The sequence below is a fragment of the Musca vetustissima genome, unplaced genomic scaffold (genome assembly GCF_032173495.1).
Source record: "Musca vetustissima isolate MV318-11 ecotype Yass unplaced genomic scaffold, APGP_CSIRO_Mvet_v1 utg101835, whole genome shotgun sequence".
NCBI lineage: Eukaryota > Metazoa > Arthropoda > Insecta > Diptera > Muscidae > Musca > Musca vetustissima.
The window spans coordinates 12,017-33,675 of NW_026885650.1; the positions used below are offsets into that span (position 1 = coordinate 12,017).

Here is a 21,659-nt window from a genome sequence, read left to right on the forward strand (position 1 = left end):
AACAACTAAAAAACAACCACAACGCATCATGGGTAACAAAGAAAGTGTCGATGCTGCTGCCAAATTGAATGCTGAAGCCTGGGCTCATGAGGTATGTAATGTGATGAAGAATGGGGAGAGAGGGAAATGTGAGGGTTGTTTCATTATACGAAAGTGCAGTGAAGTAAAAAGGAAATTGATTTAACAAAATTTATAACCTCCCATAAGTCTTCTGTAGATAAGAAATCTCTAAGAATACATGGGAGAGGTATTATAGTGATGGAAGTCTTCTAGGCGGGTTTTTAGATAGAAATCCTCTAAGTAGTTTTCCATGGGCAAAATCTGACTTGTGAGAACTCCGATACACCAATAACCCTCAAAAGGTCTGCTATGGACATAAACCCTGTAGGAGGACCTATTTTGACAGCAATCTTCTAATATGTGTGTAGGACTACTTTTCAATATATCATATGGATGAAGGAAGTCTTCAAGGCGGATTTTTAGTTAGAAGTCCCCTAAGTGATATTTTATGGACAAAAGCGAACCTTTGAGAACTCCGATAGACCAAAAACCCTCAAAAGGTCTGCTAAGGACATAAACCCTCCAAGAGGACTTATATTGACAGCAATCTGCTAATAGATCTTTTGTGCCTAGGAATACTTTTCAATATCTCATATGGATGAAGGAACTCTAGGAGGTTCCTAAGAGTACTTCAAGTAGCATAAATGCCTTTAAGAAATCTTCTATTGACAGAGGATTTATATTGACAGAAATCTCCTAAGAGGTCTTCTGTGCGTAGCACTGCTTTCAAATATCTCCTATGTATGGAAAACCCCTAGGAGGTCTTTGAGAGTACTTCAACTGGTATAAACGCCTTTAAGAAGTCTTCTATTGACAGAAAGAAGTATTTTAATGAAAAAATCCCTCTAAGAGCTCTTTAATTGACAGAAGACCTCTAACAGGTCTTCTATTGACAAATGCTCTCTACGTGGTCATATATGGACAGAAGCTCCTAGGTCTTCAGTGTATAGCAAAGTATTTCTATTAGCGAAAAGGACTCAAAGCGGTAGTATATTGACAGAAGTCATCTAAAAGGTTTTTTTATAAAGAAGAAAAATGGTTCAGAAGTCTTCAAAATCCTCTATTGACAGTAACTCTCTAAATGGTATACTATGGGCTAAATCTCTTCAAGGGGTCTTTATGCCTGTTCATAAGAGGTATCTTACGGACAAAAGCCCTTGAAGTTGTCTTCTATAGATATACGACCTCCAAGAGGTTGATATGACCATAAAACCCATAGAAGAAGTCCTTTATAGATTATCTAATAGGTCCTCTATATGTCGGAATCCTTAAAAATATTTCACATGTATAGAAGATCCCCAATGACAAAAATGCATCGAAGAATGTTATATTGACAGAAATCAGAAGATCTCAACGATGTCTCTTATTGACAGAAGCCTCTAAGAAGTATTCCATTGGTAAAGTACCTTTCAGAGTTCTTCTATGTATAGATATCATTTAGGAGGCTTCTATTGGCAAAAACTCTCTCTATATATAGAGATGTCTATAGATAGAAACCCTCTAAGAAGACTTCCATGGACAAAGGTATTCTTATAGGAGGTTTTCTGTGAACGATGGCCTTCTAGGATGTTTTCTGTGGATAAGACACCTATAAGTATTCCATTGACAAAGTACCTCTCAGTGATCTTCTATGTATAGATGTCATTTAGGAAACTCTATATATATAGAGATGTCTATAGACAGAAACCCTCTAAGAAGACTTCCATGGACAAAGGTATTCTTATTGGAGGTTTTCTGTGAACAATGGCCTTCTAGGAGGTCTTCTGTGGATAAGACACCTATAAGCTGGGCAGAAGCTATATAGTAGTTTTTTTTTCTGTAAATTGGAGTCATCTAGAAGGTCTTTTAAAGCCCTCTTAGTGGTCTTCTGTAAACAGAAAGCCTTGAAAGAAGCCCTCTAAGAGATGTTGAAATCCTTTAGGAGGCCTTCCTTGGAAAGGGGTTTTCTGTGAGTTATTCGGTGGATAGGAATATACCAGGAGGTCTTATGTAGAATGTATATACTGTGGACAAAAGCCTCTCTAAGTGTCATCTGTCTTCTGAAGATTTTTCAAAAGAAGTTCTATATAGGTCATATATTGTAGGAAGCCTTTGGGGGTTTTCTGCGAAATCTGCTGTGGATATGGTAATTCCAAATGGTCTTCTTCGGTGGAGTTCTCTAAGTGTCATCAATCTTCTGAAAATATTTTTCAAAGATGTTATATATAGGCCATATATTGTCGATAGCCTTTTAGGAGATCTTCTGTAAGATATTATTGGAGAACTTCCGTGAATATGATTATTCCAAGAGGTCTTATATGACCACAAGCATTGTAGAGGTGTTAAATAGTCTGAAACCCTTAAGGAGATTTTCAGTGGACAGAAGCCCTGAAGATGTTATCCTGTCTTAGATGATATTTTTCGAGGATGTTCTTCATAGGTCTTATATTGACGGCTCTGTAGAATGTCTTCTGTGAACCTTCTAAAAGGTCTTTTGTGAAAAGATGCATTCTAAGAAGCCTATGAATAGGAATCCTCTAAGAAATCTTCTGTGGATAGAAGTATTCAAAAAGTTATTCTATAAAGACAAGCATATGTTAGTGGTGTTATATAAGATCTGAAGCTCTTAAGGCGATATTCTGTAAATAGTAGCGTTTATGAGTCATTTGTGAATAGGATTTGTCTAAGGGATTATCTGTCTATAGAAGGTATTTTTCAAAGAAATTCTATAAAGGGTTTATGTTAACGCAAGCCCTTTAGAGGACATCCTAAAGAACTGAAGTCTTCTAGGTGTTCTGTGAATATGAGTCCTTTAAGAGAACATCTGTGCATAGGAGTCCTTCAAAAGGTTTTCTATGGTCATAAGCCTCGTCTTGTATTGATTGAATACCTTAGTAGTGGGTCTTCTGTGGACAGGAGTACCTTAAAGTATATTCTGTGGCTTGAAGATTTGTTTCTCATACAAGTTTTATATAGGGATGGAATTGCTTCTGTGGCTTGAAGTCCTCTTAGAAGCTTTTTAGAAGTCTTATATTGTCCAATGCCCTGAATTTCAATTTTTTCATAGAAGTTCTATAAGGGATTCAGTTTTATCTCTCATATTTATATATCCACGAACTATAATCTATATATTACAGCTCTCAATTTCCTTCCCAATCCCAGGTGGTAATTTGTCCATAATAGTCCTCCAAAAGGTTTTCTATGGCCATATGGCCACAGGTTCTATATTGACTGAATCCCTTAAGAAAATATTCTGTGAACAGAAGACTTTTTGGAGATTTTCTGTGGATAGGATAAAGGGTATTCTGTTTAAAAAATATATTATTTCATAGAAATATAATCATAGAAATACCGCAAAAGAGTCCTCTATGAGTTCTTATATAAATACAAGTCTACTAGAGGTCGTATATTTCCCGATGTAATGAAGGACAGAATCTCTGACAGATGATCTATTTTTTGTATCATATAAGTTCTATAAAAAGTTTCCTTTCACTGGAGGACCTATGGAGGATATAGTCTCACATTTCTATATAGACGAACCATAATCCCTCGTTAGCTGTTCTCACATTTCCTTTTCCTATTAATTTTTTGATATCTACCATCCATTTATGCTGGCTAATAACTTAATCAGCTATGTAGTTTGTAAATTATTTATTTGAATTGGCTGCGGTTTTTGTTGTTGCCGCTGCTGTTTTTGTGATATGCTATTCATGTACAAAATTCATCTGTAGAATTTGTATATAAGTATATCTGCCAGTGTTTGTGTGTGTGTGTCTATTTTGTTTGTAATTCTCATAGCGCCTTAAGGCTCTAACCAATGTCCGACTTATTAGCCACTGTCTTTGTAACAACATTCACATATCAACATTAGAGAATGCATATATGTACATGTATGTGTGGATGTGTCTGTGTAAATATATTGCACAAACATACTCACACACACACACACACATGTATGCGGTTGATGACAATCCTTTGTCAGTGATTGCTTGTTACCTCTTTGCATTATTCATTCTCACAAGTAATTAGGTCAATTTAGTGGCCGAGGGCAATAAATGAGAATGGCACACATACACAACAAACACACTCACATAGTCATTCATATGGTGTTGTTTTAGAAAAAAAGAAGAACGTATCACACACACATACACTGAAGAAGCAAAAAAAAAGACTTCACAGAAATTGCACTAGAGTACATACACATGTATGTGTATATGTCTGTATATATGTGGGGAAATTTAATTTCATGCAACTCAATGTTGCAGAGTGTTGCCATATGGCTTTGATTTTTTAAATGAGATATTGTTCGAAATCCAAAGAAATATTGCGGTGGTAATGGAAACATATATGAGGTGTTCTATTAATAAATGCCGACCTTGTTTGGAATGAAAACATGTCAGAGAGATTCTTGCGAAGGAACTGTGAAATATTTTTGGGTATAAATAGAAACCCTTCGATTTTAGTCAAAGAAGAGCTTCTACAAGTCCCCATAGAATGAATACCTTATACCTTAAACGATTCTCTATCTATAGAAGATTTTTAATACTCCTAACTACAGGAGCATTTCCGTAAGAGCTATAAAACTTAATCCATAGAAAAGGTATATCTGTGGAGAACTTACAAAGGTTTTTCTGTCCTGGAGGCATGTAAGGCTTAGTTTATGCAGAAGACCTATAGATGATATTCTATAAAAGGGAATATTCTTGCAAATGGATTCTCTGTCCTGGAGACCTGTAAGGTTCTTTTATGCAGAAGACCTATAGATGACATTCTATAAAAGGGAAATATTCTGGTTGCTGCATTTCTATTGATAGAAAATCCTGTTCGCCTGTTTAAAGACTATATCGTTATTCAGTTTTATATTTATAAACTATCAAGACCTTAAGATCTTTAGTTCATTTATAAAGACTGATGCTGTCTTGACAATATCCATAAGTACTCCTTGGTATTTCAGCCAAAATGGCTCCTCTCTGCCATTAGGATTTCTATAAAGAACTTGAAAGTGTTATTGACACTACAGCTCGTTTATAAATAGTTCCGCTTTCAGTTCGTGTAAAAATACTTCTAGACCGATCATCTTATCTAATATAAATTAAAACCAGTGAGCGGAGCAGTATAGTCGGGCGGGGCTGACCATATGATACCCTACACAACTTCCACGAAAGTCTAACTTTCCGTGATTTTATGTTCTAAGCTTGAGCAATATTTCGCGATATTTGCACCCTTGACGGACTAGCCTTTCTAATTACTTGTCCAGATTCCCTTCCCTCTTTTGTTTTGTGAAGTTCGGTTATCAATTGTGGCCTATAGATCGACTCCAAATTACTCAAAAAATTAAGTTTTCGATCCACGTTATCCCAAAACTATTATTTGATCATCACCGAAAATTATAAGCGTTGTCCTTGACCATAACTGGGACCTCATGAAACATTTCAAAGCGAACAGCGCTACATTTCCGCCATCCAGTGTGGGTTACTAAATATTGTCTGAATATGTAAGCACCTGTAAATATTTATGTGTAACTCCCACATCCGGGTACATACGACCATATAATTGGTGTCGATTCAAAGGTCAACCACTCCTCTGCGATATATTATCAACATTTTGGGTCTATGTCCTTCAGGAGTAAATATATACGGTATAGAATACAAATTTTGTCATTTTCCACACAAATATTGATCGATCTTTATCAAAACAGGCATGCTTATTCTTTGGCCCTATCCCCTTCTCCATGTAAAAATTCACGATGTTTGGGCCATAATTGCGGCCTCTGGAGCGACCAGAAAAACGGACAAAAATTTAGTATTTGGTCCATTTCATCCCCTAAATATTAACCGATCTTTTCCAAAAACAATAGGGGCCTTCATTGGCCAGAACCCATCCTACATGCAAAATTTCCTGAAGATTGGTCCATAACTGTGGCCTGTGTCGTGTTTACAAATTATAATGGACAGACGGACGGACACACATGTCCAGATCGACTCAGCTAGTCGAGATATGACGATTGGTATACTTAAAAGTGGGTCTAGGACCAATATTTCGCGGGTTTACAAACTTTTGGGGCTGCACAAAGCTATAATACCCTGACAACATAGTTGTGTATGGTATACAAATGTTATGCTATCCCCTTAGCCCATCTACAAATATTTATTGTTTCAGATCGTCTATAAAGAGTATAGGTGGACAAACTCGTTTCTCAAGTGGTTCGATCATTTTCGATTTGCTCCTCAAATTGAATTAGGGTATTCATTTTGATTCCATATTTCCTTTTGGTTGAAACTCTCATTGGTGCACGTTCAACTAGGTGAACGAGAGTAAAAAAGAAACGATTAGAGCAAAAGGAACTAGATAAGTGAAAGATCCAGATCTAGTTAGTTGCGGAGCGACCAAACTCTAACAAAGACTGCCTTCAACTCGTCTATTAAAGACTCCCATAGATACTCCCTTCTCCCGCCTATGGAGGCTCATTCAGCTGGTCTAGAGAGACTCCTGTAAGCTCTTCTGTAAAGAAAGCCGTTCAGTTCATCTAGAAAGACTCCCTAAACACGTTGGGCGCCAGTCTCTGGGCACCGACAGCGAACTTTCCGGCATTGGTCCTTGGGGAACGGCAGGTTTATGAAGATTCCGTCATCTGTCTGTGAAAACATCTCATCTATGAAAAAGTCTCTTATGCTCATCTATTAAGACTACCTTCAGCTGATCTACAAAATCTCTATGCAGCTCGTCTATAGAGACTTTCAGCTCGCCAATAAAGACACTTTTCAACTCGTCTATAAAAAACTCCCTTCTATTCATCTATTAAGACTCCCTTCAGCTGGTCTATAAATACTCATCTATAAAGTCTCTCTACAGCTCCTCTATAGCGACTTCTTTTACCTCACCTATAAATACACCTTTCAACTCGTCTACAAAAACTTCCTTCAGCTTGTCGATAGGGTCTCGCGTCAAGTCGCCTAGAGAAGACTCGCTTCAGCTCCATAGACAAGCTCCCTCCAACTCGATTAAAACTTTTTTCAGTTCGTCTATAGAGACTCCTTTCAGCTCATATATAACTACTCTCTTCAGCTCGTCTATGACAACAACCTCAAGGTGGTCAATAGACTCCCTTCAGCTAGTATATAATGATTCCTTTCAGCTATTCTAAAAATAAATCCATCAGGTCGTCAATAAACACCACCTTCAGCTTGTCTGTAAATACTCTTATCAACCCACGTAAAATTCGATTCAACCGCCTAGTAAAACTTATTTTAGCCCGCTTTACAAACACCCTTCAGGACCCCATCAACTTTTCAGATCACTGATAAAAAAAACTCCCTTCTGCTCGTCTATAAAAACTTCCTGCCGTCTAGTGAGGTTCTCTTAACATTTTGGTCATTTTAGTTTGGTATGTTTTAAGTGGCAACCCCAATCTAGTTGTGAATTGCATATTGTGTTCGTTGTTGGCTTGTCTTCATTTTCATTTCACTTGAGCTGTCATACAACAGTACCTATACAACACATAGCACTTATATGCCACACATATGACACTCTGCTAAAATTCACTCACTCATTCTGTCTCTTCGTCCGTCCGTCCGTCTATTTGTCATTCGTTCACTCATATTCAACTACTCATATTCTCCAGTTGTGATCTGATGTTTTGCCGCCAACAGCGTTGTTCACTTGAGTTTTTGAAATGAGATTTTGTTGCTGTTGTGGTTGTTGTTGCATTGTGTATGATGGGGCACCAGGTCGTATTAGCTATTCGTCTAAGTAAATGCTGTTATGTGAGTGTGTGGGGGGCTTTGATGTTTGTGTGGGCGGAAAAAACATGAAATTTGTAAAACATTCACAATTTGTGGCAACATACAATTTGTGAGAGAGAGAGAGAGCAAGAGAAAATGTGAATGATCCCAAACAACTACTTGTGAATGCCGCCAGAGCTTCATCATATTTCGAAAATTGTATTGTGAGATATTACTTCGCATTACTTGATGTGTCCGCACCTTAAAGATGCTGCCGCCGATGATGATGATGATGATCGAAACACAAACACACCTCTCTTGGTGCACATCGGACACCCCATCTCAGCCATGTTGTGTCAGTTCAGTTGATCGTGGCCGCCTGCACAATCGTTGTGTTTGTTAATGCCGGGTATCGTCGGCGGGTAATGAACGAAAAAAAAAACATAAATTTGATGAATTTGTCGAGAAATTGTATTTCATTCAAATCAGTTTTTTTGTTGCCTCTATTTTTTTAAAAATAGTATTTTCTTGCGCACCGTCTGTGTAAACAAAATAAAAAATAGAAATTTGTGTGTACGGTTTGTTTATTCGCTCATCGTTATAAAGTGAACGCGCACAGTGATTTTTTGTTTGTATTCCAAATAATTTTGCCGGTATGAAATTTAATTATCCCAATAATGCTAAAAAATTACGAAGAAAATACAAAATAAAAAATGTCGTGAAAAAAGTGACTATTAACCCTAGTACGAATCATCATTGGATACTAAAAATTTTATAAAAGAAGAGGACTAATGAAAGATGTGGCCTACCAGAGGGCTACTAAATAGGACTGCATTTTTAAAGAGTGAAGTGGTCTTCTATATAGTTGGAAAAGACTTGTTAATATTAGATGTAGACATCGGTTACCTATAAATAACAGAAACCATGTATACATAGAATATGACTTTTGTGGACTGAAGAGCTCTTTAATGGATAGACAATAAAATTTACTGACGATGGCCTTTATTCTATATAAAGGCCCAGTTCCATTCCCAGTTCATCTTAAGACGTATATATTATACCTCAATGTTTACGATTGGTCTCAGTTAGTCTCAGCTAGACTTCTGATCTGACCATGGTATTTTATCTCGTGTATTTGGAGTATTCATATTACCTCCTTTTTACTCTCTACCTTACAATTAATTCCTAATACCGTTAAGACGAAATGTTTCACTAATAATGTCACTAAAGGCTCCCTTCAGCTCGTCTATTTAAACTTACTTCCGTTTGCCTATAAAGTCTGTCTTCAGCGCTTATATATTATCTTCAGCTCCTCCATCTCGTCTAAAAAGACTACCTTCAGCTTGTCCAATAATACTCCCTTCAGCTCGTCAATAAAGACTTCCCTTCAGCTCGTCTATAAAGACTCCCTTCATTTAAACTTAAACTTACTTCCGTTTCCCTACAAAGACTTTATTTAGCCCTCTTATAAAGTCTGTCTTCAGCGCGTATATATATTATCTTCAGCTCCTCCATCTCGTCTATAAAGACTCGCTTCAGCTCGTCTATAGTGACTCCCTTTCAGCTCGTCTATAGTGACTCCCTTTCAGCTCGTCTATAGTGACTCCCTTTCAGCTCGTCTATAGTGACTCCCTTTCAGCTCGTCTATAGTGACTCCCTTTCAGCTCGTCTATAGAGACTCCCTTTCAGCTCGTCTATAAAGACTCCCTTCAGCTCGTCTATAAAGACTCCCTTCAGCTCGTCTATAAAGACTCCCTTCAGCTCGTCTAAAGATATTCCCTTCAGCTCTTCTATAAAGACTCCCTTCAGCTCGTCTAGAAAGACTCCCATTCAGCTCGTCTATAAAGACTCCCATTCAGCTCGTCTATAAAGACTCCCTAATTCAGCTCGTCTATAAAGACTCCCTGATTCAGCTCGTCTATAAAGACTCCCTGATTCAACTCGTCTATAAAGACTCCCTAATTCAGCTCGTCTATGAAGACTCCCTTCAGCTCGTCTATAAAGACTCCCTTCAGCTCGTCTATAAAGACTCCCTTCAGCTCGTCTATAAAGACTCCCTTCAGCTCGTCTATAAAGACTCCCTTCAGCTCGTCTATAAAGACTCCCTTCAGCTCGTCTATAAAGACTCCCTTCAGCTCGTCTATAAAGACTCCGTTCAGCTCGTCTATAAGACTCCGATCAGCTCGTCTATAAAGACTCCCTTTCAGCTCGTCTATAAAGACTCCCTTCAGCTCGTCTATAAAGACTCCCTTCAGCTCGTCTATAAAGACTCCCTTCAGCTCGTCTATAAAGACTCCCTTCAGCTCGTCTATAAAGACTCCCTTCAGCTCGTCTATAAAGACTCCCTTCAGCTCGTCTATAAAGACTCCCTTCAGCTCGTCTATAGAGACTCCCTTCAGCTCGTCTATAGAGACTCCCTTCAGCTCGTCTATAAAGACTCCCTTCAGCTCGTCTATAAAGACTCCCTTCAGCTCGTCTATAAAGACTCCCTTCAGCTCGTCTATAGAGAGTCCCTTCAGCTCGTCTATAGAGAGTCCCTTCAGCTCGTCTATAGAGACTCCCCTTTCAGCTCGTCTATAGAGACTCCCCTTTCAGCTCGTCTATAGATACTCCCTTTCAGCTCGTCTATAGAGACTCCCTTTCATCTCGTCTATAGAGACTCCCTTTCAGCTCGTCTATAGAGACCCCTTTCAGCTCGTCTATAGAGACTCCCTTTCAGCTCGTCTATAGAGACTCCCTTTCAGCTCGTCTATAGAGACTCCCTTTCAGCTCGTCTATAGAGACTCCCTTTCAGCTCGTCTATAGAGACTCCCTTTCAGCTCGTCTATAGAGACTCCCTTTCAGCTCGTCTATAGAGACTCCCTTTCAGCTCGTCTATAGAGACTCCCTTTCAGCTCGTCTATAGAGACTCCCTTTCAGCTCGTCTATAGAGACTCCCTTTCAGCTCGTCTATAGAGACTCCCTTTCAGCTCGTCTATAGAGACTCCCTTTCAGCTCGTCTATAGAGACTCCCTTTCAGCTCGTCTATAGAGACTCCCTTTCAGCTCGTCTATAGAGACTCCCTTTCAGCTCGTCTATAGAGACTCCCTTTCAGCTCGTCTATAGAGACTCCCTTTCAGCTCGTCTATAGAGATTCCCTTTCAGCTCGTCTATAGAGACTCCCTTTCAGCTCGTCTATAGAGACTCCCTTTCAGCTCGTCTATAGAGACTCCCTTTCAGCTCGTCTATAGAGACTACTTTCAGCTCGTCTATAGAGACTCCCTTCAGCTCGTCTAAAAATACTGAAAAAAACCTTCAAACCTTCGCCTTCAACTTCTCTATGTGGATCACTTCATCAAGACTCCCTGTAGCTTCTTTATACCAACAATTTTCTTCGACTTCTTTATAAAGACTCTGTACAGCTCATCTACGAAGACCCCGTTCAATACGTCTTAAAGGACTTTATCTCATCTATAAGGAGTCCCTCAGCTTCTCAATAGAAATTTCCCTGGTTTTTCATATCGTTTATAAAAACAGCCAATTATTTCTTTGTCTAATGTTTGTCTACGAACCACTGTGCCACATCAACATGTGGCCAAAATTGTATTAGGAACAAAAATTAAAAAAAAAACAATTGGTGTCCGTTATTGAAAATCTGGCTAATTTATTGCCAAACAGACTAGAAACTAAACTAAGTCAAAGCGAATGAACTAAAATCGATGACATCAACGAAAAATGTAATCTAAATCTAAAAACAGAATTTTTTGCGGGAAGCTACAATAAAAAGAAAATTTTATGTCCCATATTACTAATCCAAACAAATCGGAAAACCCCTCAAAAATTGACAGCATCTGTTCGTTGAGATCGGTGTGTAGCACGTGCATTGTCTAGCCGTCTATGAAACGATTCATCAGTTTGTGTTAAGGTCCACACGGGAATAGAAGGAATTTTCGCAGTGACTAACTAGGTGGTTGTTGTTTCGTATAATATAAGTCGATTTGTTGTTTTTGTATTTTCTCTGGCTGTTGCATCGTCAAAATCCAACAACAACATCAAATTGTAAGTATTTTTGTTTTGATTTTATTTTCTGTGTCTGGTTCACTTTCTTCAAGTGACTACAGGCCGCCATAAATGTAACACACTTGAAGACACCTGCAAGATATGTTGTTGTGCCCCCAACGTTGAACAGTGGGGGAATTCTCAAACAAGAAATATGTAATTAAAAGAGAGAGGGAGAGAGAAGTAAAAAATATAGAGAAAGTGGGATACTGCCTCTATATGCAATATTAAGGGAGTTTTCATGATTAGAGAACTAAAGGAAATTCTTTTGAACTGAATGGAGTTTTTACAGGCGAGCTGAAGTGAGTCTTTGTAGGTGAGTTGAAGTCTTTGAAGACTAGCTGAAGGGGGTCTTAACAGATTGGATGAAGGGAGTCTTTATAGGCGAGCTGAAAGGGGTTTTTATAAATGATCTGGAGATATCTGAAGAGAGTCGTTATGAACCAGGGGAGTTTTTGTACTCTAGCTAAAGGGTGTCTTTAGTGAACGGTATATTTATATGGAAACTGCATCTAAAGAATTGGGATGGGAACCTTTACATTTCTAAGTTGTTTTTTTAATATTTATTTCTTCCTGAATTATATCTTTGCAAATTCGCAACATTTTCCCCCACTGTAAGTGAATACCATCTTTAACACAAATAAATCAACGAGAAAAAAAAACTTAGGTATGGCTATATGAACGTCGGTGTAAACATCAATTAGCGCTTAACTTAAGTAATTAAACGATCAGACGCTGGCCAAAAAGGCAAAACTACTTTATTTTTTCTATTCCATAGAAATGTAAATAATTTTTATTTTTTTCTTTCTCTCTTTACAGAGGAGCAGCCGCTATCACAACTATCGTCACAATCAACGCTCTCAGTCGCTAAATCGCGGCCAAACTCTATCACAGGCGGACGTTAGCGGGATGTGGTGACATCGGGGTGCAACAGGTATGTGTCCACGGCACTTTGCCTTTGATTTCATGGTGGCATGGTGTTAATTCGTTTATTTTTTTGTTACAAACGTTTTAATTGCAAATTTGTTGTTTTCTTTTTTGCCAATATTTCCAGCAGCTCAATCTAGTGGCTGTGCCAGCTGTGCCATGGGCAACAAGTTGAGCTGTTCATGTGCGCCCCTTATGCGCAAAGGAGGCTATCGTTATGAAGATTCACCATGGCAAAGTACACGACGACGAGATGGTCATCTATTGAGGTAAGTTTTAGGTTTGAATCGGAAAGGGCTATGGGAAGAATAAAGCATAGATAAATAATTGCTTTGGTTTTGGGCGCCAACATTTTTATTTTACAACAAATTTCAAACTTTAAATGAACGGAAAGTTGAAATGTATTTATGGCGAGCGTGGAGATTCAAATATGTAAGCTGAGGAATAAGAGAAATCTACAAGCGGTTATGTTAGTTGAAAGCTTCACGACCTATAGATTACCTAACATTTTTGTGGAAAAGCTTCAGAAGGTCATATACGTATAGTAGAGCTTTAGAAGGTCCCCTTTTTATAAAAGAACTTTTGAATGTATATTTATAAAGGAGCTTTATAGAAGATCTTCATTCTGTATGGAAGATATTCTGCATGGAAGATATTCAAAAGGTATTCTTTGCGTAGAAAAGCTTCAGAAGGTATTCTGCAATCTAATGGAAGTTATTATATGGGCACAGTATCTTCGGAAGCTTGTCTATGGATATAAGACGACCTTCTGAAGCTCTTGTATGAATGGAAGATATTCCAAAAATTGTTCTATACACATATTGCAGCTCTTTAATAGATAATAGACCTCCTAAACCCCTTCTTGAGGTTGGCACACTTCTGAAGCTTTTATATATATTGAACACAATTTAAGCTCTTTACTGTTTTCTATGTATACAAGAGCTTAAGAATGTTCATTATACATACAAGAGCCTTAGGATATAATATTTGTATTGAAGATCTAATATGTGTAGAGAATAGTCTAAGAAGGTCTTATTTTTGTGGAAAAGCTTCAGAAGGTCATATACGTATAGCAAAGCTTTAGAAGGTCCCCTATTTATAAAAGAAGCTTTTCTACGCAAAGAATACCTTTTGAATATCTTCAATGCAGAATATCTTCCATACAGAATGAAGATCTTCTATAAAGCTCTTTTATAAATATACATTCTAAAATATTTATAAAAGAGCTTTATAGAAGATCTTCATTCTGTATGGAAGATATTCTGCATAGAAGATATTCAAAATGTATTCTTTGCGTAGAAAAGCTTCCGAAGGCCTTCTGTATACAAAACAGCTTTTGTGTGTTTTACAATGACTTCGATGTACAGAAGAGCTTTAACAGGGTTTATATGAATAGAAGAATTTCGTTAGATCTTTCTTTTTAAGTTCTTATGTCCATATGTCTAGTTTCAAAAAGTCTTATACTGGATATACTATCTACAAAAAAGATTTGTGCAATTTAATGAAGAGTTTTACATGAAATTCTATACAGAGAACATATTCTAAAGTTCTTCTATTAAAGAGAGCTTATATATATATATATATATATATATATATCAGACTGCATACAAAAATAACTTTTGAGCATTTTCTATTGACAGAAAGCTTTCTAGGCTCTTTTAAGGTTATACAATCTTAAGGAGTTGTTCTTTTGAGCACCTCTTGAAACCTTTCTAAAAGTTTAAGAATTTTTAAAGCTTTAACCGATATTCTATATAGAGATCTATGAAGCTTTTTTTATTAATAAAACTCACTTTTAAGTTATTTGTACTCTCGAAGACTCTCTGAAACTCTAAAGATATAATGTCTAAAGATATAATGGCTCTTCATTTGCCAAGGGAAGCTATTCTATGGATCTAAAGCAATCCAAAGCTTTTCGACATATAAAATATTTATTGAAGTTTTAAAACTACTAAAAGATCGTTAGAATATTTTACAATTACATAAAAGTTATAGAAAAGCTTTGGAGGGTGTCCTGTAAATAATAAATAATGTTCCTGAATGTCTTACATCTCTAAAAGACCCTTTGAGCTTCCTCTATACTTGTGACATCATATAGAGCATTTCCATTTATATAGGCTCAACTATGGTATGCGATCTTCTCAAGACGAGCTTCAGACATGCAGTAGCTTACAAAAATACATGCAGTAGCATACGAAAATCGTCCATCTATAAAAACCAAAATCTCTTACTTGAAAAGCTAGTAAAAGACTTGCATCCATACCTATCAAAAATATATATCTGCAATCTACACAAGGCCTATAGGATATTTTTCGTTGTTGTTGTTGTGTGACATTTAAATTAACCATTTTTTTATTTTTCGCTATTTTTCACTTTACAGTTCATTCCGTTTATGGGCAGAAGTATTTCATGTATCGGCCAGTGGTGCTGGAACAGTTAAATGGCAGCAAGTATCTGAAGATTTGGTTCCTGTTAATATTTCATGCATACAAGATACGCCCGAATGTGTTTTTCACATTACGGCCTACAACAGTCAAGTGGATAAGATATTGGATGTGAGACTCGTGCAACCAGGTGGGTAACACTCTAAAATATGAAAATGTTTGAATATAATCTAAAAACTAAAATTATTTGTAGGTACACGTATTGGTCAGGCATCAGAATGTTTTGTTTATTGGAAAGATCCAATGACCAATGATACGTGGGGTCTGAATTTCACCTCACCCATTGATGCTAAACAATTTCGCGAATGCTGTGTAAGTATTAACCTAAACGGTAAAGCAAAGCCAACTTGGAATCAAACAGACAACAATAAAGCATATCAACAAGAACATCATGAACATCTACAACAACAATGTTGTACAACAAATAATAAATACTATTTCTACAACAACTACTACCAACACCTTTTTTTCTATTGCCTATCACCATCTTTACAATAACAATTTCAAATCCTATTTTTTTAACAACAACAACTACAACACCTCCCAATCAAAACCACAATAATAAATAAATTTTAAATAAACAAATATTTAAACTCCAACGAAAAGCCACCAACCAACCAACAAAAACAAAAAATACCCCACTCAACGCAATGGAATGCCTGTCATATCACCTGCCACCTGTCCAGTCTCCAGGATATTACAGCCCGAGTGTCGCCCAACTGTCTTATCTTTCTCTAAATCCCCATTCTACGCTTTCTTTCCTGCTTCTACTTCCTCCATGTTTGCTTTGCTTTAACCGAGTATTGGCAAGGTTCTGAGTGCAAAATTTAGTCACCTTTAAAAAAATCTAAATTTTAAAAAAATCGAAACAAAATCCTGAAAAAACATTCGATCATGAAAAATCAAATTTGCTAATATATCGGTTAAGATTTTCAATCATGCACACATAGATTTCTAATTCTTTCACCATAAATATCACATTTCAATTTTTATTTTAATGCACTATTTAAAAAAAAATAATTTTAAATTTAATTTATTTTTTTAATTAATTTTTATATATTTTTTAAATTTAGAAAGGTAGAAAAGCTCGAAAAGAATTTTATATATATCAATCCTTCCCAATTGAAGTTTCTACCGCTTATGTCATTCTATTGATAGAAGACCATATCAATAGATACACACAGAAGGTCTATAAAAGCTTTAGAAGTTCTGGAAGTACTGAATGTATATAAGAGCTTTCGATGTTCTAAAGCTTCTTCAAAACTTCGGAGGGTATGTTTTTCTATAAAATTACTTCAGAATTAAGGATTGATTTTCTTCTGACTGAATATCTCCTGTATAGGTAGATGAGTATCGAATGCTCGCCTATACGAAAAAGGTCTTATGTGGATAGAAGACCTTGATAGAATATTTTAAATACAAAGAAGGTTTTCTAAAGCTTTTCCTGTACACGGAAAAACTTCTGAAGCTCTTCTGTTGAGAAAATCACCTAAGCTTATATATTGATAAAAATACATTCTAAAGCTTTTCGCAATATGTAACGTCTTCTAAAGCTTTTAGATATATAGAAGGCCTTCGGAAGATCTAATATATACATAAAAGATCTCTAAAGTTCTTCCATACATAGAAGGTTTTTTGAACCTGATTGAAGACTTGCTGGAGATGGAAGACCTTTTAATGTTATTTTATAGTAGACACCTTCTGAAGATTTTGGATAGAAGCGTATTGAATTTCTTTTGAAGGTCTTCTGATGATCTTCAATATTTTTCTAAAGCTCTTCAGTATACTGAGGACGACATTTTATAGCTATATGAATAGAAGGCATTCTGAAACTCTTCTCCACATAGATGACCTTTTGGTGCTATTACATTAATGGAACATTTTTTGAAGCTCTTCTATATATTGTAGAACTCCTAAAGCTTTTCTAGAGGTAGACAAACTTTGGATATAAGAATATTGAAGTTCTAAACGATTTGCAGTTGATAGAAGACCTTGTAAAGCATTTTATTGATAGATGACCTTCTAGAACATAATATCTATGGAAGCTATTCTATGGATATATACCCTTCTGAAGCTCGGATATGAATTATTTTCCAACTCTTCTAGAGGTAAATAAACTTCTGAAGCTTTTATATATTTTGAACCAATTTTAGCTTTTCTATTGTGGAAGACCTTTTCAAAATCTTCAATATATATTCTCCTGAGGCTCATCTACATATAGGGGTCCTCCTCAAGCTCTTCTATAAATTGAGGGCCTTATAAAATTCGTGTATACACCTTTAGAAGCTATTGTTTAGACAAAAGTTTCTCAAAAGCTTTTTTTGTACATTGAAAGTAGTTTAAAACTTTTATAAATATAACGGAACTTCGAAAGTTCTCACGTAAATAAAATATTTCAAAAGTTCTAAAAGATCACCTGGAGCTTTTTTATAATCAGAAACGCCTTCAAAGCTCTTCTAAACATCTGTAAATAGAAAACCGTTTAAGGCTCTTCTAGACTTAAAACACTTACTAAAGTTTTTCCGTATACAGAAAACTCGAAGTTTAATGGATAGGTGATCTCCTGAAGCTTTAATATAAATAGATATCGCTTAAAGCTCTTTAAGACGAAAAATATATTTGAAAGCTCTTCTATATAGGAGGCGTTACAAAACGTTTCTTTATGCTCTGTTATATGTACTATAGCTTCTAAAATTCTTTGTGTGTGGAAGACCTAAAAGCTCAAAGCTCTTCTACACATATGTAAATAGAAAACCGTTTAAAGCTCTTCTAGACTTAAAACACTTATTAAAGTTGTTTCGTATACCGAAAATTCGATGTTTTATGGATAGGTGATCTCCTGAAGCTTTAATATAAATAGATAGCTCTTTAAGACGAAAATATATTTCAAAGCTCTTCTATATAGAAGGCGTTACAAAACGTTTCCATTATGCTCTGTTATATGGACAATAGCTTCTAAAACTCTTTGTGTGTGGAAGACCTAAATCGGTGAAAATAGAAAAACTTTTAAATATTTTTATTTTTTTTTTAATGAACTTTAACATTTTTTTAAATTATTTTGCACAAATTTCAAAATCTATATGCACAAGCATTTCAACTAAATCCCAAAATTTTAAAATAACCCTCACAGTTATTCTCGGTTTGTGGAAGCGCCAATTCAAACCAAACTAACCCTATCTTGAGTTGAGGTTTTCAGCAAATCAGCTAACTGTGTAACACATCGATATGATTTGAGTAAGGATTTTGTGGTTAAATTCCTTTTCCACAAATAAAAACAAAAAATATGCACCACAAAAAATTCAATTGGTAAATGGTTAAAAAAAAAATCCAAAATCAAAAATACTACCAAAAACCCAAACGAAGTAAATCCAAGAATATTAAAATGAAAACTAAATAAAAATGAAATGAAACGAAAACGGTATACAGTATACAAAAACGCACACACCGAACCTTGTTAATCCCATACAACTAACCTAATGATAGTGCGACGTTTTACAGTCGCCTTCTTTCAAATTTTCACGAAAGGCCTCCTCGAGTTATTCGCTGAAATTGGATCCGCCGGGCAAGAGTAAAGTCAAAGCCAAACGAAAGCCATTGAGTACACCGGCCTCGCCATCTCGTGTCCGTAGTGAGCCGCAATGTACATGCATGACAGCCGAACAGTATGCACGCTTGCGAAATGATCCGAGGGTTAGGGGTAAGTGGCTGCACGCACACATACTATGCCATAACTAAACCTAACGTTCATTTTTATCTATACTTACCACCCATCCAGGTTCATCTACATTGCCACGTAATGTCGGCTCCAAGGTAGCCTCCGAAGCTGATGGCCAAACACATCAAAGGGTGACAAATGCCACAAGTAGCACTTCACTGTATGACAATGTTGCCAGTGGTGGTACTGGCGGTCAAACACTTAGCACAGGTGGTGGTAAGTTGACAAATTGAATAAACAACAATAACAACAAACATTTTGATTTTATTAATTTTTTTTCCAGATACCTTGGGTCGTCAAATTAAGCCTCAAGATCCAGCCACCACAGCCAATGGTAGCGTTTGTGCTGGTACAGCCGCACCCGGAGGTGCCGGTGCTAGTACCGGTGATATTTGTAGTCAAAATCATGTGGGCTCACAGGCCGGCCCCGAAGATGGCATGACCAGTCAAAGTGATGTTGATATGCCGAAGAGTGAAGGTACCCAGGCCGGTGGGCCAATGCATCAATCTGTGGGCACATCCACAAAATCAACTGGTACCAGGACCAAAGAATATAATGAAGATATGGTGAGTAATCCCATTGAGGAATGTAGGAATTTTTTGGTGTATTTGAAATGTGCCTACATTGCGTGTCCTGTATCTGTAGATCTAGTAAGAAGTAGGGTAACTCTCAAATGCAACCTGCAGACAAATGGTCTCTTCCAAGGCATTTAGAAAAAGAGGAACAACTCAGATCCTCTGTAGTAAAAAAATTTCCACATAAATTTCGATGCTTTCATAGATGGAAAATTGGAAAAGCTTCTATATGTATTTAATAGAAAAAGCCCCTATCATAGTCCTCCATAGGTCTCATATGTATGTTCGACTAAATGTAGCCCTTCAATGAATAGAACACCTGATAAAGGTCTCCTGTGAATATACGATTCTTATAAAAAGAAGATTGTGTCCTATAGGTCTTTCATAGCCATACGACTTAATATAGAACACCACAAGTAAGTGTTTTATAGATTGAAGACATCGTCCAGGGTATTCTATATATATTTTCTATGAATAAAATACCTTCTATAGGTATTTTTGGGATAAAATACCTCCTATAGGGTTTCTATGGATGGAAGTCCCCTATTTATACGTAGGCACCTCATATTGGTCTGCATGTCCATGGAAAATATTCTATAAAAATCTACGATTTTTGCTCCGATTATTCACGATTATTATAGCTCGAAATGATTTGAAACCAAGCCAAGCCCATACCTAGCAACAAATCATAAAAAAACTAGTTTTTTTTCAAGGATAGCTCTTAAGCATATATTCTTTAAAAACAGTCCTTTCTTGAATAGTTCTTCATTAAAAATCGATAATAGACTTTGGGAAATAAAATCTGGGATATACCATAAAAAAATTCATTAAAATCTCATAGTTAAAGTTCGGATATCACTTAAAAAATATTCTTGAAAAAAATCCAAACTTATAGCTCGGTAAGGTCTACAAATATTCTTTAAAAAAAATCCAAGCTTATAGTTCGGTAAGGCCTTGAAAAATATTGTTTAATAAAAAATCCAAGCTTATAGCTCGGTAAGGCCTTGAAAAATATTTAAAAAAAAAATCTACCCTTAAAGCTCGGTAAGGCCTTGAAAAATATTTAAAAAAATCTACCCTTAAAGCTCGGTAAGGCCTTGTAAAAAATATTCTTAAAAAAATTCACACTTAAAGCTCGGTAAGGCCTTGAAAAATATTCTTAAAAAATCCACGCTTAAAGTTCGGTAAGGCCTTGAAAAATATTATTTACAAATTCACGCTTAAAATTCGGTAAGACCTAGAAAACATTCTTTAAAAATCCACCCGTAAAGCTCGACAAGGCATTGAAAAATATTCTCTAAAAAAACGCACTTAAAGCTCGACAAGGCATTGAAAAATATTCTCTAAAAAACCACGCTTAAAGCTCGGAAAGGAATTGAAAAATATTCTCTAAAAAACCACGCTTAAAGCTCGGAAAGGAATTGAAAAATATTCTCTAAAAAAACCACGCTTAAAGCTCGACAAGGCATTAAAAAATATTCTCTAAAAAACCACGCTTAAAGCTCGGCAAGGAATTGAAAAATATTCTTTAAAAAAATCACGCTTAAAGCTCGACAAGGCATTGAAAAATATTCTTTAAAAAATCACGCTTAAAGCTCGACAAGGCATTGAAAAATGTTCTTCAAAAAATCCACGCTTAAAGTTCGACAAAACATTGAAAAATATTCTTTAAAAAATCCACGCTTAAAGTTCGGTAATTCCTTGAGAAAAGTTCTTTGTAAAAACACGCTTAAAGCTCGGCAATGCATTAAAAAATATTCCTTAAAAAATCCTCGATTAAAGCTCGCCAAATCATTGAAAAATATTCCTTAAAAAATCCACGCCAAATCATTAAAAAAAAATATTTAAAAATCCACGATTAAAGCTCGGCAAGGCATTGAAAAATATTCTTTGAAAAATCGACGTTTAAATTTAGGCTAGTCATTAAAAAAAATTCTTTAAAAATCCACGCTTAAAGTTCGGTAAGCCCTTGAGAAAAATCCTTTACAAAACGCGTGGGATTAAAGCTCGGAAAGGCATTAACCCTTTCAGTGTTTTTGTCGAATATATTCGACATATAAAATTCGACATTTACCGTTACAATTGATGTTTTTGTTTTTGCTGAAAGATAGACAAAACTGTCCGAGGGTTAAAATAAAAATTGCTTTTTTCTAAACACCGTGGCTTCATATGATTTTAAATACAAAATTTTAGATTTAT

At 36.1% G+C, this 21,659-nt stretch overlaps 2 protein-coding genes across 3 annotated transcripts in view; both read left to right on the forward strand.

Moving 5' to 3' along the window:
* On the forward strand, nucleotides 1-12,986 carry LOC133332875 (uncharacterized). Of its 2 annotated transcripts, none has more exons than XM_061541242.1 (3): nucleotides 1-91; nucleotides 12,618-12,732; nucleotides 12,853-12,982. In XM_061541242.1, exons 1-2 carry the CDS (start codon nucleotides 29-31, stop codon nucleotides 12,714-12,716), a joined length of 162 nt encoding a protein of 53 aa, XP_061397226.1. In that variant the 5' UTR covers nucleotides 1-28; the 3' UTR covers nucleotides 12,717-12,732; nucleotides 12,853-12,982. The 2 variants fall into 2 exon arrangements, with proteins under 2 accessions (XP_061397226.1, XP_061397227.1); XM_061541243.1 differs by having other exon boundaries at nucleotides 18-91; nucleotides 12,856-12,986.
* Nucleotides 12,735-21,659, forward strand: part of LOC133332874 (protein still life, isoform SIF type 1-like) — an 18,215-nt gene continuing 9,290 nt past the window's right edge. Inside the window, exons 1-7 of the mRNA XM_061541241.1 lie at nucleotides 12,735-12,777; nucleotides 12,853-12,994; nucleotides 15,106-15,299; nucleotides 15,363-15,481; nucleotides 18,668-18,866; nucleotides 18,945-19,100; nucleotides 19,168-19,451. Of these exons, the coding sequence (XP_061397225.1) occupies nucleotides 12,735-12,777; nucleotides 12,853-12,994; nucleotides 15,106-15,299; nucleotides 15,363-15,481; nucleotides 18,668-18,866; nucleotides 18,945-19,100; nucleotides 19,168-19,451 (1,137 nt within the window). The remainder of the gene's footprint in view (nucleotides 12,778-12,852; nucleotides 12,995-15,105; nucleotides 15,300-15,362; nucleotides 15,482-18,667; nucleotides 18,867-18,944; nucleotides 19,101-19,167; nucleotides 19,452-21,659) is intronic.

What these genes read in the sequence shown, in the direction of transcription:
- LOC133332875 (XM_061541242.1), top strand. Translation starts at nt 29, where the DNA reads ATGGGTAACAAAGAAAGTGTCGATGCTGCTGCCAAATTGAATGCTGAA. An exon ending in CTGAAGCCTGGGCTCATGAG is followed by an intron (nt 92 to 12,617) that starts GTATGTAATGTG and finishes CTCTCTTTACAG; the next exon opens with AGGAGCAGCCGCTATCACAA.